Source organism: Cottoperca gobio, chromosome 9 (genome assembly GCF_900634415.1).
Source record: "Cottoperca gobio chromosome 9, fCotGob3.1, whole genome shotgun sequence".
Lineage (NCBI taxonomy): Eukaryota > Metazoa > Chordata > Actinopteri > Perciformes > Bovichtidae > Cottoperca > Cottoperca gobio.
In genome coordinates, this window is record NC_041363.1 from 28,798,533 (window position 1) to 28,816,118 (window position 17,586).

Genomic DNA, 17,586 nt, shown 5'->3' on the forward strand with positions numbered 1-17,586 from the left:
ACCCGTTTGGGTTTACCAGGTCTGTCCAGAGTCTTCCCCCACCCCTTGATCCAACTCACCACCAGATGGTGATCGGTCAACAGCTCCGCCCCTCTCTTCACCCGAGTGTCCAAAACATGCGGCCTCAGATCAGATGATACCATTACAAAATTGATCATTGACCTTTGGCCTAGGGTGCTCTGGTACCACGTGCACTTATGAGCATCCTTATGTTTGAACATGGTGTTTGTTATGGCCATTCCATGACTAGCACAGAAGTCCAACAACAAACGACCGTTCGGGTTTAGATCAGGGAGGCCCTTCCTCCCAATCACGCCTCTCCAGGTGTCACCATCGTTTACCACGTGTGCGTTGAAGTCTCCCAGCAAGACTACGGAGTGCCTTACTGGAGCCCCCTGCAGGGCTCCATTCAGGGTCTCCAAGAAGGCCGAATACTCAGAACTGCGGTTTGGGGCATAGGCACAAACAACAGTCAGAGTTTTCTCCCCCATAACCCGAAGGCGTAGGCGTCCTTTCCCTTTCTTTCATGAAGTCGTTTTTGAACCATTCTTAGTCTGGCCCCTCGCCTGAGACCAATTTGCCTTGGGAGACCCTACCAGGAGCACTAGGCTCCAGACAACACAGCTCTCAGGTTCATAGGGACACACAAACCTCTCCACCACGATAAGGTGATGGTTCCCAGAGAGGTCTTTTATCAGACCATTTTTTAATAACTTTTGAAGTCCTGTTACTGTACTACAAGCCAGTAGGCAAAATATCACGCTCGATGTCTATCTGAAAGTGCTGTGACTAAATTTAAGGAAGTGATTCCATCAGCACTTAATTCAATACCAGGACTCAATATCAATATTATGGAGTCCAATGCTAACTTTAGTCCCTCCCAAATGAATCATCTTGTTGATAGCGCTGCAGCTTCACTGCAAATAACACTCGACTCTGTCGCTCCTCTAAAGAAGAAGATCATAAAACAGAAAAAGAAAGCTCCATGGCTTAATTTACAAATCCGCAAACTAAAACAAAAGTCTAGAAATCTTGAAAGTAAATGGCGTTCCACTAAATTGGAAGAATCTCGTTAAGTCTGGTTAGATCATCTTAAAATGTATAAGAAGGCTCTCCGTAATGCCAGAGCAGCTTATTACTCTTCCTTAATAGAAGAAAATAAGAACAACCCCAGGTTTCTTTTCAGCACTGTAGCAGTTATGTGAACAGTTATGTGAACTTTTACATAATAGTTTATTTGAGGTTTTTCAATTTGAATTTAGAGTTCATCATAGCACAGAGACGGCATTGGTGAAAGTTACCATTGACCTATTGGCATCAGACAAAGGACTTGTCTCTGTTCTTGTCTTGTTAGACCTCAGTGCTGCTTTCGACACTGTTGATCATGACATTCTACTACAGAGACTGGAACATTATATTGGTATAAAAGGAACCGCACTAAGCTGGTTCAAGTCCTATTTATCTGAGCGATCTCAATTTGTATGTGTTAACGATAAATCCTCCATGACAGCCAAAGTCAGTCTTGGAGTTCCACAGGGTTCTGTACTTGGACCGATTCTATTCACCTTATATATGCTTCCTTTGGGCAATATTATAAGGAACGCATTTTCTAATGACATAGAAGCTCTGGATGGCATTAATTTGGCCTCCAGCACCACTGTAAGGAATATTGGGGTCATCTTTGATCAGGATCTGTCTTTTAACTCCCACATACCAGCTTCCAGTTTGTGTTCGGGAGGCAGACACCCTCTCCACATTTAAGAGCAGGGTAAAGACTTTCCTTTTTGATAAAGCTTATAGTTAGGGCTGGCTCAGGTTTGCCCTGGATCAGCCCCTAGTTATGCTGCTATAGGCTTAGATTGCCGGGGGACACCTCCCTGCTCTCTTCCTCTCTCCTCCCCTCACCCTCTTCTTCTCCCTCTCTATCTGTATGCATTTATGTAAATGTATGTTACCAACTCGTTATCCGATGTATCATCCCCAGAGTTTCTGTGTCTCATGTGGCAGGTTGCCACTGATAAAGTTTACGTCAAGATCAGGAATCGTGGCTGCGCCTGCTGCCCTGGTCCTGCTGGACACCGGAAAGCCTTTTTGACATGTTCCTGGTTTCATCCATACTTTCTCTTTTTCAACACATCATTTTCTGTCATATGTTGTATTTGTACTATGTTGTTTATCCTGTACATACGACATCTATTGCACATCTGTCCGTCCTGGGAGAGGGATCCCTTCACAGTTGCTCTCCCTGAGGTTTCTTCCATTTTTCCCCCTTTAATTATGGGGTTTCTTTTAGGAAATTTTTCCTTGTACGATGCGAGGGTCTAAGGACAGAGGGTGTCGTAACCTTTACAGTCTGTAAAGCACACTGAGACAAATGTATAATTTGTGATATTGGGATATACAAATAGATTTGATGATTTGATTTGATTTGGATGTTATTATTCTAACATCGTATCCAGATACTGATCACATGTCATGCAAAAAGAGTCTAAATGTAATCTCTTAAGAAATGTGTGTTTGTATGGCGTGATGAGGAGACACTTTTGATTGTCACTATCACCACTAAATGTGTCACTTCTTGCATCTTAGTTAGTGAGGATGGAGTTCTCTGTTGCAGACCCACTGAGCCTAATAAGACAGTTGCATTCATTGAGTCTGACTGATAAGGGGACTGTATGTGTTTCTTTAGTTTATGAAAACAATTCTGTAGCATTCCTGGCCCCTCCACCCCCACACCGTGGGATCAGGAAGGAGGAGGATGCTTGTCCTGCTTCACTTGCCATCATTAGGGAGGAGAAGCACTGACCAAGCCACCAGCCAGCCTTGGTGGGAGTTGCTCAGAGACACAAAGGAATGCAACATGCACCAGAGAGAGAGAGAGAGAGAGAGAGAGAGAGAGATTTGATTAGACATTGATTAGACAACATCCGAAACTTCCATTCACCACTCCATCACACCGACACACCGCAAGAAACCGAACCGCAAGCATCTGCAGTGCAACTGAAACAAACTGCAACAAACTGCAACAAACTGCGGCGCCACAGCTCAACACAGCTCAACACAGGCACACCGCAGATACCTACAGCTCAACATCCCACAGTGCCATCGGCCGCATGATGCACGCCATTTGTGAAGTGCGACAAATCGACAAACAAAGACCCCAAACATCAAATGCACCGTTTGGTCCAAATCACTGCCAAAGTAACCATCCCCAACAACCTCATTACCATAGTATGTCCTCTCCTGACCTCCACTTCCCCGACCCACGTGTGCAAACCCGATGCAGCAACACAAAACCCATTCCAGTTCACAAATCAAGAAAGGAAGAATGAAACAATGACCTGCGGCAACCAAAACCAAGACATTCAATGAACAATTGGAATACCAAATGACCAAATAAATCGATCCCCAAAAACATAGCAAAGAAACACCCAGCCATGCATGAAACAACACCATAGGCCAACACAGGTCACCCTCGACCCCAGAAGGGGTTTGCGTAGCTTGTGTATCAAAGGGTTAAAATAAAATAATTAAAAACTATGCAATAAAAACTTGTGCAAAGTGTAATTCATCATCACTGATGGAACAGAAAATATTTTTAAAACACCAACGTTGTTTAAAAGTGTCTTTATCTCCTATATGTTTACAAAACCTGAACTCGAGCTAGAGTCTTTCTCTAATGTGCCACACAGCCACACTGTTTTCGCCTCCTGCCCTTCTCTGTCTGTGTAGATGACCATTTTGGCTTCTCCTGAGAGGAAGTTTATGAGCTGAAACCTTTCTTTCTTATCTTTTTTGTAGGCAGCTCCCATGATAAAAACACTTTCAGTAAATTAAAATACTACATTAAAAAGACTAAAAACCAATGTTAAAACAGAGAAGAACTCTTAACTTAGTAAAAACATGGAAGACAGTCTCACCTACATTACAAAACGGACAATTATTAAAAACAGTAGGATAAATAACAGAGATAAAAGCATTTGAGGCAATAGCACCATGTAAAATCCTCTACTGACGGTTGGCAGTCCGCTTTTTGAGGGGAGGTTTGTATAAAATCCTCCACTGTGGGCCCGGTCCGCTTTCTCCACCCAGTCTGTTGCTCCACACAGTTGAGGGTCTGCTGCACAGGCCTTTGCTGTTGATGCTTTTTACACAGTTCGCATAGAAAGTTGTTTTGTTTGCTCGGTTCAGCGACAGTTTTGCCGGGTTAGTGACCTTGAGCAGGGGGCAGTTCTCCCAGCCCTGGGCTCAGGTAAATTCTGAATCAGTCTTTCCCTAGCTGTATTTGGTAAGGTGGCTCCTCTCCTCTCCAGAGAGTCTCTGGCTCCAGAGCTTAAGGATCCTCTGCGCCTCCCGGCTAGAGGTCAAACCCAGCAGAGAGCCCAGGAACCGGGCAACGTTCAGTGCCGGCCCCACTGCATCCACCAGCTGTTGTAAGCACAGGGTCAAGGACCTGCACAGCGCCACCATCAGACAAGGTGTGTAGCTGCTGCTTATGTCCAGCCTGGCTCTGTGAATTAGAGGCTCCTTCAACAACCAGTGCAGTGAGTCAGATTTTGGGCACCTTTTTATGGTTAATTAAAACACACATATCATTGCTGTCCACACACACATTCTTCTTCACTAGGACTCTCGTCCGTCTGTCCCTGCCTTCTCACAGTCTGTCCCTCTTCCCCAACTTTACTGTTTTTCGCATCACTGGATGCTTTCTTTTACTTTCTTCTTTTGCGTTTTGTAGCAAGCTTTTGCTGTGCTGTCTCCAGTGCTGCTGCTGCCTCTTCCTCTTCCATCTGCTCACTCCATGTAACCCTTTGCCATGTTTACCTGCACCTCTCCTGTCACCTCTGCCTGCTCTCCTTCCAAATCACCTGCCTCCTTTACCTGCTCTCCTCCCAAATCACCTTTCTCCTTTACCTGCACCTCTCCTGCCTCCTTTACCTTCTTTCCTCCCAAACCACCTTCCTCCTCCTCTACCGGCACCTCTTCTCCCTCCTTTTTTTTCGACCTGTTCAACGTATCACCCCTTATTAGTAAATTAAGACAGAATATTGTTTTCAGTTTCCTGTCTTGTTGCAGCCTTTCAATCTGGGGTACAATACAATTAGACTTATTTGTGTAATTCTATTTATTTTGTTGTGGACACCACCACCCCCTTTTTAAAAGTGTGTACCTTGTTAAAGTGTGTATATGCTATTTTTACTTTATATGTTATTTTTACTTTACTGTTCTTAAAAGGTTTATGAATAAACAAAAACAGAAACAAAGGTTTTTACAAAGTGAAAACATCCATCCTTTGTCTTTTATTTTTTCTTGAACACCGTTTGAGATACATTTCATACCTGCAAACTTTGATTCCAATTAAAATGCCATTTCTTACTAAATGCACAAAATATCCAAAAACCACAAGACAAGTGTTCTGAGTACTAATAAAGAGATTTATTTCAAAATGAGATATTCACTTTTAAAAAGCAGAGGTTATTAGTGAGTGGTATAATACACGTGCTGGGTTATTATATCACTCATAAACTGAATCCTGTTTGTTTCCTAAAGTAAATATATCATGTTGTGGAATAAACTCCTCATGTACTGATCTACAGTGTGCTGTCCATAGTACAGCTTTAGTACAAACAACTCCAGTGTAAACTACCATTCTGTATGTAGTTGGAATACTTATCTGTGTATTAAGTAACAACACTGTTTAACACTGTATGTCTGTACAATATCATAATGCTTTTAACAACATTTGATTATTTGAGCAGAGCTGCGTGCCTGCACACTTCTCACAGTGAGCTTTCTGTCCATGAAATAGAGTCTTCACAAAGGCTTTCATCTGTCTGAAGAATGAGCATAAACACAGACCACAGGATTCTTGTGTTTCATGGATGCAGGAGAACATGAAGGCACATACATACTCATCTCATCATGCACACACCCATACGTTGTCTGCAGTCGTTTTAATGGAGCATTTAGTGTTTAATGACCTTTATTAAACGCTCCAGGTAGCCAGTAGGAATGGAAACAACCCCACTTTCTCGTACTCAGTGAGAGAAGCAGCAGTATAGATCAGTTTGAATGTATTGTAGATGCTTTTTTTTGTCTAATTACCACTTGTAAACTGTATCTGATTCCTGCATTTACAACAAAACCATATGTTCATATGGACAGAAGACAAAAGCTTAACCTAAAGTCATCTGCAATGGGTGCAAACAATACACATATAGTGAATGAACTCTTGGGTTGAGAAGGGGTTGATGTTGAGAAGAGGTCTTCATGGGTCCACTCAGCCCCGAAGAAACCGAGACCCGACCCAGGAACAGAGTTGGTCCAAATTATACTTGAGCTAGGAAGGATCTCATTTTACTGCCACTGGTCCTGGGTCAGTGTCAATATGTCTAATGCTTGAGTGGATCTGAATTAATCTGAGGTTATAACCGTAATCATAACAGAAGAAAATATTTAAGGAAATCAGTCTGGACTGGGTCTCTCTTTTTCAAAAATGATGTTATGCACGTCAGGTCCTCATGTACATTTCAGAAGACCTCTTTGTAGAGGTGTGGAGCCCAGGTCTGCTGCTGGAGAGCTTGAGCATGGGAACATTACATCAATATATCTAACTGCTGAATATGTCATTCTGAAACCATGAGCATTGATGTGCTACTATAACAGTTTCCACTTTCCACCAGATGATGAACGTGGCTGCAGGGATTTGCTACCGTTTGTCCACAAGAGCATTAATGAGGTCCAACACTGGTGTTGGCTGGTAAGGTCTGGCTCACAGTCGGTGTTCCAGTTCATCCCAAAGGTGTTCAGGCCAGGCAAGTGCTTCCACACTGGGAAATCATTTATTTATGGATCTGGCTTTGTGCGTGGGGGCATTGTGATGTTGGGACAGAAATGCGACAAACACAAACTGCTGTACTATTAAGATGTTCTTTCATTGGCTCCACACCAAACTAACATTGGACAGGGATTTCAACCTACTTGGCTATATAATGTATGTAATCAGCCACATTTTAGCAATATTGGGTCAGTTGTACTAGGTCAGATGAAATAAAGTCAAAGTAAACTGTAAAATCCAGAAAGTAATTGTCATTGGTACCAACTCTACCTAAAACTTTACAGCTTATGAGCAAAATCCTTAAAATTACATTTAATACTACATTCGATAGTAATGACCAGTGTTTTTCTAATTCATATTCAGCTGTGACCTGCATGTCACTTTCATTTCACAAACTTTTCTATTTCCATTATCATGAAAATACAGTGCGTCAGTCTGAGTATATGTCACATCAGCACCTTAAGTTACCTGTAAAAGCATACGGGTCAAGTGGTTTAAAAGTTTAAAAAGTTAGCAGCACTGGTGAGTACAGAGTGAGAGGCAAGTGAGCAGTGGGACTTCCTGGAGTAAAAATGTGAATACAGTGGCATCTAAGTTTTAGGAATTTCCTTCACAAACATGATGCGGTACTTTAGACCAGAACAATAAAATTCCTATTTTGTTCCCCTTGACAATATTACAAAAAGTAATACAGGGACTTAAACTTTTGCATTACATTATACACAACACAAATACATATATAAAACACAAACAGCACTCAGTAGTTAGCCTTTACAGTGCACGTTGACAATATTGTACAGCAAATATACAGTCTTTGACTCCTGCAGTGATCCATTCCCACATTCAGTTGATGGTTCTGGAGTCATGATCCATCGTATGAATTGTTTGCATCTTTTCATTCACAGACTGCAGCATCTTAAATAAAGCGAAATTACTCAGTAACTGAGTAAATGAAAACCTGCAGACACATGATAGACGAGTTGTGCCTTCAACTTGTCAATGCTCTTTTCCCATGAGACAAGAATTATTCTAACTCACCAGTGCTCAAGGCAATACTGTACAAATTAAAAATGACTTATTCAGCAAGAGAAAAAATACATTCCTTCTTCAACTTATTTTTGCAACTGCTGCTTCCAATGTTTGAGACAAAAACAAACATTTACCGTAGAAGGAGGGAGAGAAAATAAACTGAAATCAGGTGGCAAAACCCATTATGACAGAAGATTTGAAGTGAGGCAGGATAAGCATTACCAAGGGACCACTAACAAGATAAAGCAAGGATTTAAATTAGTGTCTGTCTCACAATAAAACACCCGCTTGTATGTGTAATGTAATGAGGAGTATGTTGGTGAAAAAGGGCAGCCCTGATAATATAACAATGCTAATTCTGTGATTTGACAACATTTGCTTCCAAAGTATTATTTTCCCTCTACACATTCCTCTTTCTTGCAAAACAGAATTAGCAATGACATCTGCAAAGGGAGGTTTTGCTTTGCTTTGCTAAACCATAAATTATGAATTACATGATCCGTATAGACGGTGTCAGAGAGTTTCAGTTTCAGTGGTGTTCAGCATGTGCGAACATGATCCTCACATGATTTTGTTCCCATGTGAATCAAGATTGAGATTGTCCTTAAAACTCAACTTTTCAAGGGGACGTCAAGGGTCAGAGCATCCTTTGACTTCCCCCAACATGACAGCCTGAGGAGATTGTCTCTCTCAGCCTCTGGTCTCTATCTGTCCCTCTGTGAGACTTCAATGTTCATAGTTTTCCCAGGTGGAGGATCAGTCATATAATTTATCCTCCATCTCTTCCTCATAGGGCAGGAGGGCCCATCAGTGTTACACTGCAGAGAACATGTTCTCTATATCTACTCTTCACACATCTACTGGATGTGAGGCAGGGCTGCTGGCCTCAGATCAGCCGCTCCTCTGGGGGCACTTTGAGGACACTGCCCATCTCCAGCCTTGCTCCAGCCACCTCCTGTGAACTGGGACTGTACGTGCCCTCTGACTGACGCTTCTTCCGTGCTGTCATGATGAGGCAAAACACCACCAGGATGCCCAGTAACACACACAGGGTGATCAGGGGAATGGTCACCACCAGCCAGGGCACTCGCTCCTTATGTTCTTCTTTCTGCATGAGGACAGGGCACAGTGTTATGTATACATGACCATACCTTTAGAAACTAATTATTAGTTGTAACTAATTTGTTAATGGTTAATGACCGATTAGTTCATGTTTTAAAGATTAGTTATCAGCAACCATTTGGTTTGCCTGTTTTTTCTCCTCCAGCATAAGTGTTGCCTCGTCTGCAGAGAATCTGGACAAAAGTAAATGTGTTAAAGAATTAACTGATTTTGTAATGTTTGCATCAATAAGGTTCACTTTCTAGTATCCTATACACTTACTAACTCAATTTAGGAGTAACCTACTAGTTTGTATTAGTTTTTCTTTATTGTGTTTTATTAGTATTTGTACCATTATAATTACCCTTTTTTCAATGAATCAAAACGTATTCTAACCTATTCACTTGTAATTATACATTACTATAACTTAATTTTAGGGATTATCAGGTATCAATTGTAAATTAGAAGTTTACATGGTTTGTGTTGGAAATTCTACAACCTTTAGTGCTATTTAACAAATCCTGAAATGTTATCAATTTGGAGTTTACACTGGACTATTGTGGGATTAACACGCTATGTTGCTGTTTATGTACTGTGTGTCTTTTGTTAAGGCAAAAGTAAAAAAATATATTTAATTAATTAATTTGTATGTATTTTCATTTTAGAAACTTAGTTGTTTTTTCAATATCAATGAGCATCAATTGCGTTGCATCTGAGTAGCCGTAATGTATGGAATATTGCACAAGAGGGCAGCGCTGAATAATAGATTCAAATAAGATGGTCAGGTGAATTTTAAAGCTCATCAAGGTGTTAAACGCCAAGAAAAGTTGGAAAATATTAATTTCACAAAACGTGTTTCTTTGTGAAGCAAAGGAAAGTCTATCACCGCTGCAATAGGGAGGCATCAGTGTTTAGAAACTGTTGGTATGTAGATGATTTTCTTTTCCCCTAGGATGATGTGGTAGTAACGCTAGAGTACAGTTATATTTGGTTTATATGAGCCTGTTATCAGAATGAGTTAAATTAATGCATTTAATAATTTATTTTGAGCAAAGTTTATAATTTCTTGGATGAACTGGAGATTTGTCCGACATATTTAAATGTGTTTATAACAATTTCTAACATCATTAATGGTTTATTTTGAGAGAAATTAGTTATAAATGCTCATGGAAAACATGCAATCTAGCATGAACATGTTAATAATGGCAGTGGCTAACTCCTGAAATCCAACTCTCTTGTTTAAAGTCAAGTGTGTGAATAAACTTAAATAAAGACAAATAAAGAAGAAAAATAATTGAGTTGTCCCATGCGTCCTCTGTTGTCCTCTAGCCTTTCGAGCTATGGCAGACATTGCGAGAGGGAAAAACCCGGAGAACTTGATATGTTTCCTATTTCCAGGCTGGAAGGGTACTTGAATCTAAGCCATAGATATTAAACCCATCACTCAGATTTAGATTCTAAATTAGCGTATTTAACTTAAAGCTAGCGTCTGTCACTTACATTGCTCTCACACACTGTGCCACTGAAACCCAGCACACACACGCACTGGAAGTGGTTGAGTCTGTCGAGACAGGTGGCACCGTTGAGACAAGGGCTGGACTCACACTCGTCTATTTCTGTCTCGCACCTGAAACACATCAGAAAGGTTTTAACACAACACTGACTGACAGGGCAGCAGCAGCACTATCTCTCTCTCTCTCTCTCTCTCTCTCTCTCTCTCTCTCTCTCTCTCTCTCTCTCTCTCCCCTGTCCTTGACACTTGGCTGTGGTTCAGACACACTTTCTCATGAGCAGCAGGTGTGTGCTGAGGAATGTGCAGTGTGCAGCTCTCACCTGGCTCCAGTGTATCCTGGCTTGCAGGTGCAGTTGCCTCCAGAGTCACCTCCTATACAAACCCCTCCATTAAGACACTCTGTGTTTGCATCACACGCCACTGGAGGGAAACGCCACCTATTGGACACACACACACACACACACACACACACACACACACACACACACACACACACACACACACACACACATAGTCATTAAACTATTCTTCTGTAGTGATGCATTTAAATTACCTTTAATTACAACCCAAAATCAGTATATGTGAAACTGAGAACCTCACAATTAATCCCACGATCAGAGAATAATTCTTGACTTCCACCTGTATTTGACACTTTGCATAGTGGACTCAAAGTATCACCCAATGCATCGTAAGACAAGCAATGGTCACTATCACAGCACTATATAACATCATGCGTTGTGTAGAATCAACAAGTTGTGGCATAAAAAAATTATATAACACAAATGGCCTCATATTTTTGAGGACAGGGGTCCAGCAGAATAGCTTCACTAGTAAAACAGTCCGCTGGTTAAGAGGGCCCCCACCCTACTCATTAGGAGGTTCAATCCCCTCAGTCAAGACAAGATACACACACTCACTCATCCCTACAGCCATTACCCTCCTATAATCAGGGGAAAGGATGTAGCTCACACATCAGGAATATTTAGGTCTATTTGTAGGATGTTGTTCATATTGATCGCTGCTCGACAATTCAGCTCGATGTATTTTGATCTTGATCAAAAGTCCTATGCACTTATGTAGGGGATGACATGATAGTCATCATGCATCGTTCTTATTGCTTTTCCGATGACTATACTTGTTCACTGAAGCAGTGCTGCTGAGTTACAAAGCAGATGTCCATGTTTACAACTTTGATGACAGGATTTAGGGAAAAGAAAAGAAATACACCATGATCTCTCCTCTACAAGTTTGATGTGAACATTAAGAGCAACATAGCTGGCAGTGCGTCTGTCTTTAGCCTCTCTGGGCCGTGCATCTCTTGGTCTGTCTGTGTTCTGTCACTTTGTGCCTGACAGACGTGACAGTGAGATACAAATATTTATTATGTTTGATAAACGCCAAAGGGCAGCTTTATAAACTGCAGCTTGGAAAAGATAACTGCATCGGGTGTGAATATGCTTTCATATGCATTCATGTGCTGGATGGAAAGCAAAGTTTGTTATTAAGGAAGTTTTGAAATTAAAATGTTTAATCAGCTGGGCATAATGGGCAATATGGATTTATGGATCAATTAGTAAGTAATATGTCTAATATTAAGTATAAATAGTATTTTATATTTGAAGAAAATCTGGGGGAGCCAGTTGGGCCTGATGCAGCTGATAAAATTAATAATAGTATTGTTATCTATAATATCATAGGTCTTCAAAAGGGGGTCTGCGGAGGTACTGCAGGGGGGTCTCAAAATTGTTTGTAGATAAAGCATTTTTTTTTTTTTTTTTTGGTTTTTTGGTTTGATTAAAATAAAATAAATTGTATTTGTGCATTCACATTCCGACACACACACCTACAGTCAGAGTCAGAGCGGAGGAAAGGATCCCCCCCCATCTCAGGGACCTCTTCAATAGGGGGACCCTGCTCCAGTTTGGGGGTCCTTGGCCTGAAAAGCGTTAAAGACCCCTACTTTGCGGTGTTCAGTGTTTCAGTAGAGATGCTGGATCATCAGCCTGTACAAGCACAGACTCAGATGATGCACATCCAGCAGAACCACAGCTCTGTGTTGTATCTGACCTTCTTCTACATTAGATTGTTTATGTTAATGTTAATATTCACTTATTCTAGGATTCTATAGACCATATTATATTCAATAAATATTGTTAGTTTGTACCTCATTCCGTTCTATATAGGGTTTATTATTCAGGTAGGAGACCCCCTAAGCATAATTTGGCTCAGGGCCTCAGGGAGAACAGGTCACTCTACCCTCAATATTTGACAAGAAAAATGACAAAAAAATTTTTTTAAGAAATCTATTTTCTTCCCCTTAATATTCAGTATTATACCAACTCCAAAACCCACCGGATGTGTGGTACTCACTGATCTCCTCCTCATCATGATGGTGCATAATTATGTGAACCACACTGTGCGACAGGTCATAAGCGCATGCCAAAGTTTTTGTATTCTCCATACAACATGCACAGATCTCTGATAAACAGCTGATCACTCGCATGTTTACACAAATAACAGAATGTGTCTTCAGCCAACAAGGATGTCATTAAACTGCAGCTGAATCAGGTCACTCATTGTAATTCTAATGAATATGAGGAAAAATAAAAGCCTAAAATGTGCTGTAGTCTGTACTCACTGGCAGCGTTTGCCGACGTAGCCACGAGGACATGAACATGTGTGAGTTCCCACCGTGTCCACGCAGGTTCCTCCATTCACACAGCTGAATTCCAGACAGTTATCCACCTCGTTCTGACAGTCTTTGCCTGTGTATCCAGGATCGCAGTCACACTGATAGTCTGCCAGAAGGTCTTTACATGTGCCGTTGCCACAGGGACTTGAAGAACACTCATTTACCTCCATCTCACACAGCGTCCCTTCCCATCCTGTGCTGCAGCTGCAGTTAAATTCATTAAACTGGTCCTGACATACACCCTGGTTGAGGCAAGGCTGGGAATCGCAAATTGGGGCACCTCGGCAGCCTATGATTGGCTCGTGCCCACCCAGTCTGGAGAACCGGGTCATCTGCGGGGCGTCTGGTACATTTATAAGTGGCAGGTAGACTCCACCCACTCTCACCTCCCCTAAACATCCAGTGTATTTCTCAGCCAGCCAGATTTTGGTGTCATTGAGGAAGCTAAGGTGGCCACCAATGCCGAAGCTGCCACCAACTCTCTGCCCATCAACGGTGAGACGCCAGCGGGACGCTAACTGTGTGGGATCGACCATGGTCAGCTGGATGTGATGCCATGCTCCGTCTGCGATGGCCCTGTCACTTGTGAAGGCCAGCAGCTCTGCACTCACCCCACTGTCCAGTTTGACCAGCAGGGAGGAGTTGAGCAGACCCAGGCAGAAGACCTCGGCTCTGCTGACGGCCCGCAACAAGATCCCGTTCTCGTCCCGTGTCCGTATATCCAATGTAATGTTGGTTACAGGGCTCAGCAGGGAGCTGTTGGCAACATACTGAAGAGCATTGTCCTGAAAAATGGCTTCAGTTAAACCTGCGGGAAGAGAAAATATTATGAGCAATTTTGAAAAGGTACTGAAATCAAGAATTGCGTACAAGTTACTTGCTGATTCATAGTAGAGTAGATGTTACACGACTGATGCATCGATTGGAAAACCACCACTGATCTGCTGTCCCTTGAAAAAAATGTCTGAAGTACTCCTTGATGTAAGGTTCAAATAAGTGTAATTACTGTTGAAGGGCTCATTTTAGTTGCTTTGTACTCTCATACTTTCCAAAAGTAGGCCAAGCAACAAATCAAACTCTATTATTATACCTACTCACCATTTACTTAATTGTTCTGATAACAATATTAAAGAGGGTTGTAATTGCATATCATCTTGCTTTGATGGCTGTTAATTTTGTAGAATGACTTTGGGTGTCCTACCCAGAGGTTCTCCAAATATTGTATAAAGCTAAAACAAAGTCAGCAGAATATTCCTAATACACCCACATCTGGATTGCCACAACCATTTGAGCAGGAACAAATGGCATTAAGTAACAGTAGTGTTGATGTACACATCTTTCTGACACTGACAACACAATGAAAGAGATAGAGGCTACCAATCATCTTGACCATTCTTCTTTCGTACACAGTAATTACATCAAGGTATCACAAATAAAAGTGCTCTGTACCTATTTTAACACGAAAGGCTGTTTACTTGTCATGGTTAGTAGCACTCAGCCTGTGAATCTCTGTCTGAGAAAATAACCCTGAAGATGTTATAATTTCTCAGTTTGGGCTTTGGGACTAAAGGTCCAGCACTAATTTTCAAATTTTCTAATGAAAATATGAAATTGTGTTATAGAGATTGAAACGTTTTTGGAGCTTAGCCTATACTGTATAGATGATGAAATGTAAGACAATGTCCTCATCTGCTGCACTGATTGTGTCCATACTTCTTTTAATCTGTTTCCACCAACGTCATGGGAGTTTATGGGAGTTAAGGGAGTATAGTGATCCTTTTTGTCCAAGGTGATCACAATATGCAGTTTCCACTGTATTTAACACCTCTCTTTATATACTAATGAGTCTGAAATCACATATGATAGGTAATCATGGTCACTGGATAAGTTATAAATAAAGTATCTTTGTTGACTGTTATCAGTGTCACATTTCACATGTGTCTCCATTGCTTCCTGTTCCCATTGAATTTCTGCTTCATGGAGTTTCTTTACTTTCAAATACAAAATACAAATACATTTGGCCTGACCTTACTTGCCCTTCCCTGATAAAAAGAGTGATAGCAGTCAAAGTATTACTTACACTCATAACCATCCTGTAGGTCCACACAACTCACTCCGTCAAAACAAGGGTTGTCAACGCACCACACCCGTGTCTCGCACAGTCGGCCGGAGTAGTTAATAGAACAGTTGCACTTGAAGTCGTTCCAGGTAATCTGACACTGTCCACCATTTAAACAGGGCTGATCCTGTGCACAGACAAACACAGATGGATGGATTAGATGATCACTTGTAAAATCTTTAACCTGATGCAGAGGTAAACGCTGCAGAGTGGATTGAGTGGTAATTTACAGATCAAAGGGACACAACCAGATAAACTTTAATAACCCAGCAATCAGACAGCCCTGCAAGGCGCTAACACAATTAGCATATGTTCAGTGCTAGAGCTACACACTGGCAAAACATAATATTGTTTCTCTGAGGCTTTTCATTAAAACGGAGTATTAGCCAGACAGTTTAGTCAATCTCTAATCTTTGGAAGTTATGCTCTCTTTTTCTTTAATTACAAAATGTAGTGATGCTATAGTGGCTCTAGAGACGGCAATGTAGGTACACCACGTTGGTCCAAATTGAAATTTCTCAAAAACTATTAGTGCTGTAATTAAATTTGGTGAACTAGAATTTAAATTCCCAGCATGAGCTACACTTTTACAATTAGCCTAACACCAGCATGTTAACATCAAGTAGTTGTATATTAATATGCTGACCTTTGTGTGTTTCAAATTCAACTGAGCCAGAGTACAACTAAGGCTGGAGAAAAAGAGCTCTAACTGATCAAAATCCTGATTGATTTACGTAACAACATGGCCTGTCAGGCCAAACCTTACAGTACAGCATTTCCTCCAATAGTAGTAAAACTCATTACAGACTCGCTGTGGAAACTAGTGTAGCTAGAAACTCATCACTACTACAAAGTCGTAGTACATCATTATTTCTAATGCAACAAATGATGCATATTCCACATAAACGGTAATAACCTTCTCTCTATTGGTTTTACAGAAATGTTAATAGTAGCTGTAGTGCCTGTGGTCGTGATACTGGTATCAGAAGCTGGAATAGTAGAAACATGTGCTGTAGAGAATAATGGTAGAAATAGCAGATGCAGATGAAGTTTTAGTGACAGATGTGCAATTGTTCACACCAGGTTCAAAATACTCCTGACACAAATGTTGTTTGGAATTACCATCAATCAGATTTAAAGATTGTTTATTGTACTCCACTACAAAAATATCAGTAACATTACAAAACCTAAGATCAGTTCAGCCTTTATCTACGTCCACATGATCTTGAGGGAAGCAGTTTATCTATTTTATTTTGAGTGATAATCCTAAAGCAGACTATACATTTCTCTTTTACCTTGCATGTGTCATCACTTTTGCATCCTGGCAGCACGTTCTCCGCTGTGCTTGCCTGGTAAACTTCCACCCCCTCTGGAAGATCCTCAATGGTTAGATGCTTGTGGTCCAGCCGAATGTCCTGCAGGCATCCCTTGATATTTCCACCCCAGGCATTCATGCTCTGTCCTGCAGGGAGCCCTCCAACATATGCCACATCCCCTGTCTCTACACTTACATTCCCTAAGGCGCGATGATTCCCTGCTTTGGGGAAGACCACATGGCCGTACTGTACCTTTACAGTCACTAAATTATTGTTGCCGTCAGTGGCAAACTTGGCCTCTGAGAGCAGGGTGGTGTGAGGGCTGTAAATAGCAACAGTGCCCTCCTTCAGATAGATTGTCAGGTAAGGCTTTCCTTCTCGACGGAGCTGCAGGAGCAGACCATTGTGTTTGAGGGAGCGCAATAAAAAGGAGATAGTGAAGTTGTCTCCATGGGTTTCCGAGATGTTGAAGACGGCGTAGCTGGTAGTGTTCTCATGACCGAAGGTCCAGGAGGGATACTCTGAGATGGGGTGGGAAGCACAAAATTGTCAGTATCTTACCCCAACACACTGGCACATGCAACACCTGTATCAGCAATACTGTGTTTCGTTTTACTCCAGCACTCCAGTGTTACATAAAATATCAGATTACTAGTCAGGGGGTACAATTTAGCCAGTGAAATGGAAATGTTGAAATAAATGCATTTCCAAGAAGGTAAATGGTTGATTCGCATCATTTGATTTGTTTATGACTTATGCAAAGCACATTCTTGTCTTTGAAAGGTGTTATACAGATCAACTTGCTTTGCCTTCATCATTCTTTATATTTTTATTTTGTGACCCTCCTTTATGGCAGTGCAATACTAAATTGTTGAGGAAATTCTTTAACACATTGTTCAGATTTTTAGTGGCAATCCTTTGTAGAGCTAATTTGAGAAATGCTTGAGATGCACTCTCAAAATTACATTATCACATGAT

The 17,586-nt window shown here is 41.3% G+C and overlaps 1 protein-coding gene across 2 annotated transcripts in view; it reads right to left on the bottom strand.

Moving 5' to 3' along the window:
• Positions 1-5,314: 5,314 nt before the first annotated feature.
• The window catches only part of LOC115013828 (protein crumbs homolog 1-like), a 32,698-nt gene continuing 20,426 nt past the window's right edge, over positions 5,315-17,586 (bottom strand). For both annotated transcript variants that reach the window (XM_029440356.1, XM_029440355.1), the window contains exons 8-13: positions 16,588-17,129; positions 15,254-15,419; positions 13,120-13,981; positions 10,802-10,918; positions 10,469-10,595; positions 5,315-8,975 (exon numbers count right to left, since the gene is read on the bottom strand). In XM_029440356.1, coding sequence (XP_029296216.1) covers positions 8,754-8,975; positions 10,469-10,595; positions 10,802-10,918; positions 13,120-13,981; positions 15,254-15,419; positions 16,588-17,129 — 2,036 coding nt within the window. In that variant the 3' untranslated portion in view covers positions 5,315-8,753. The remainder of the gene's footprint in view (positions 8,976-10,468; positions 10,596-10,801; positions 10,919-13,119; positions 13,982-15,253; positions 15,420-16,587; positions 17,130-17,586) is intronic.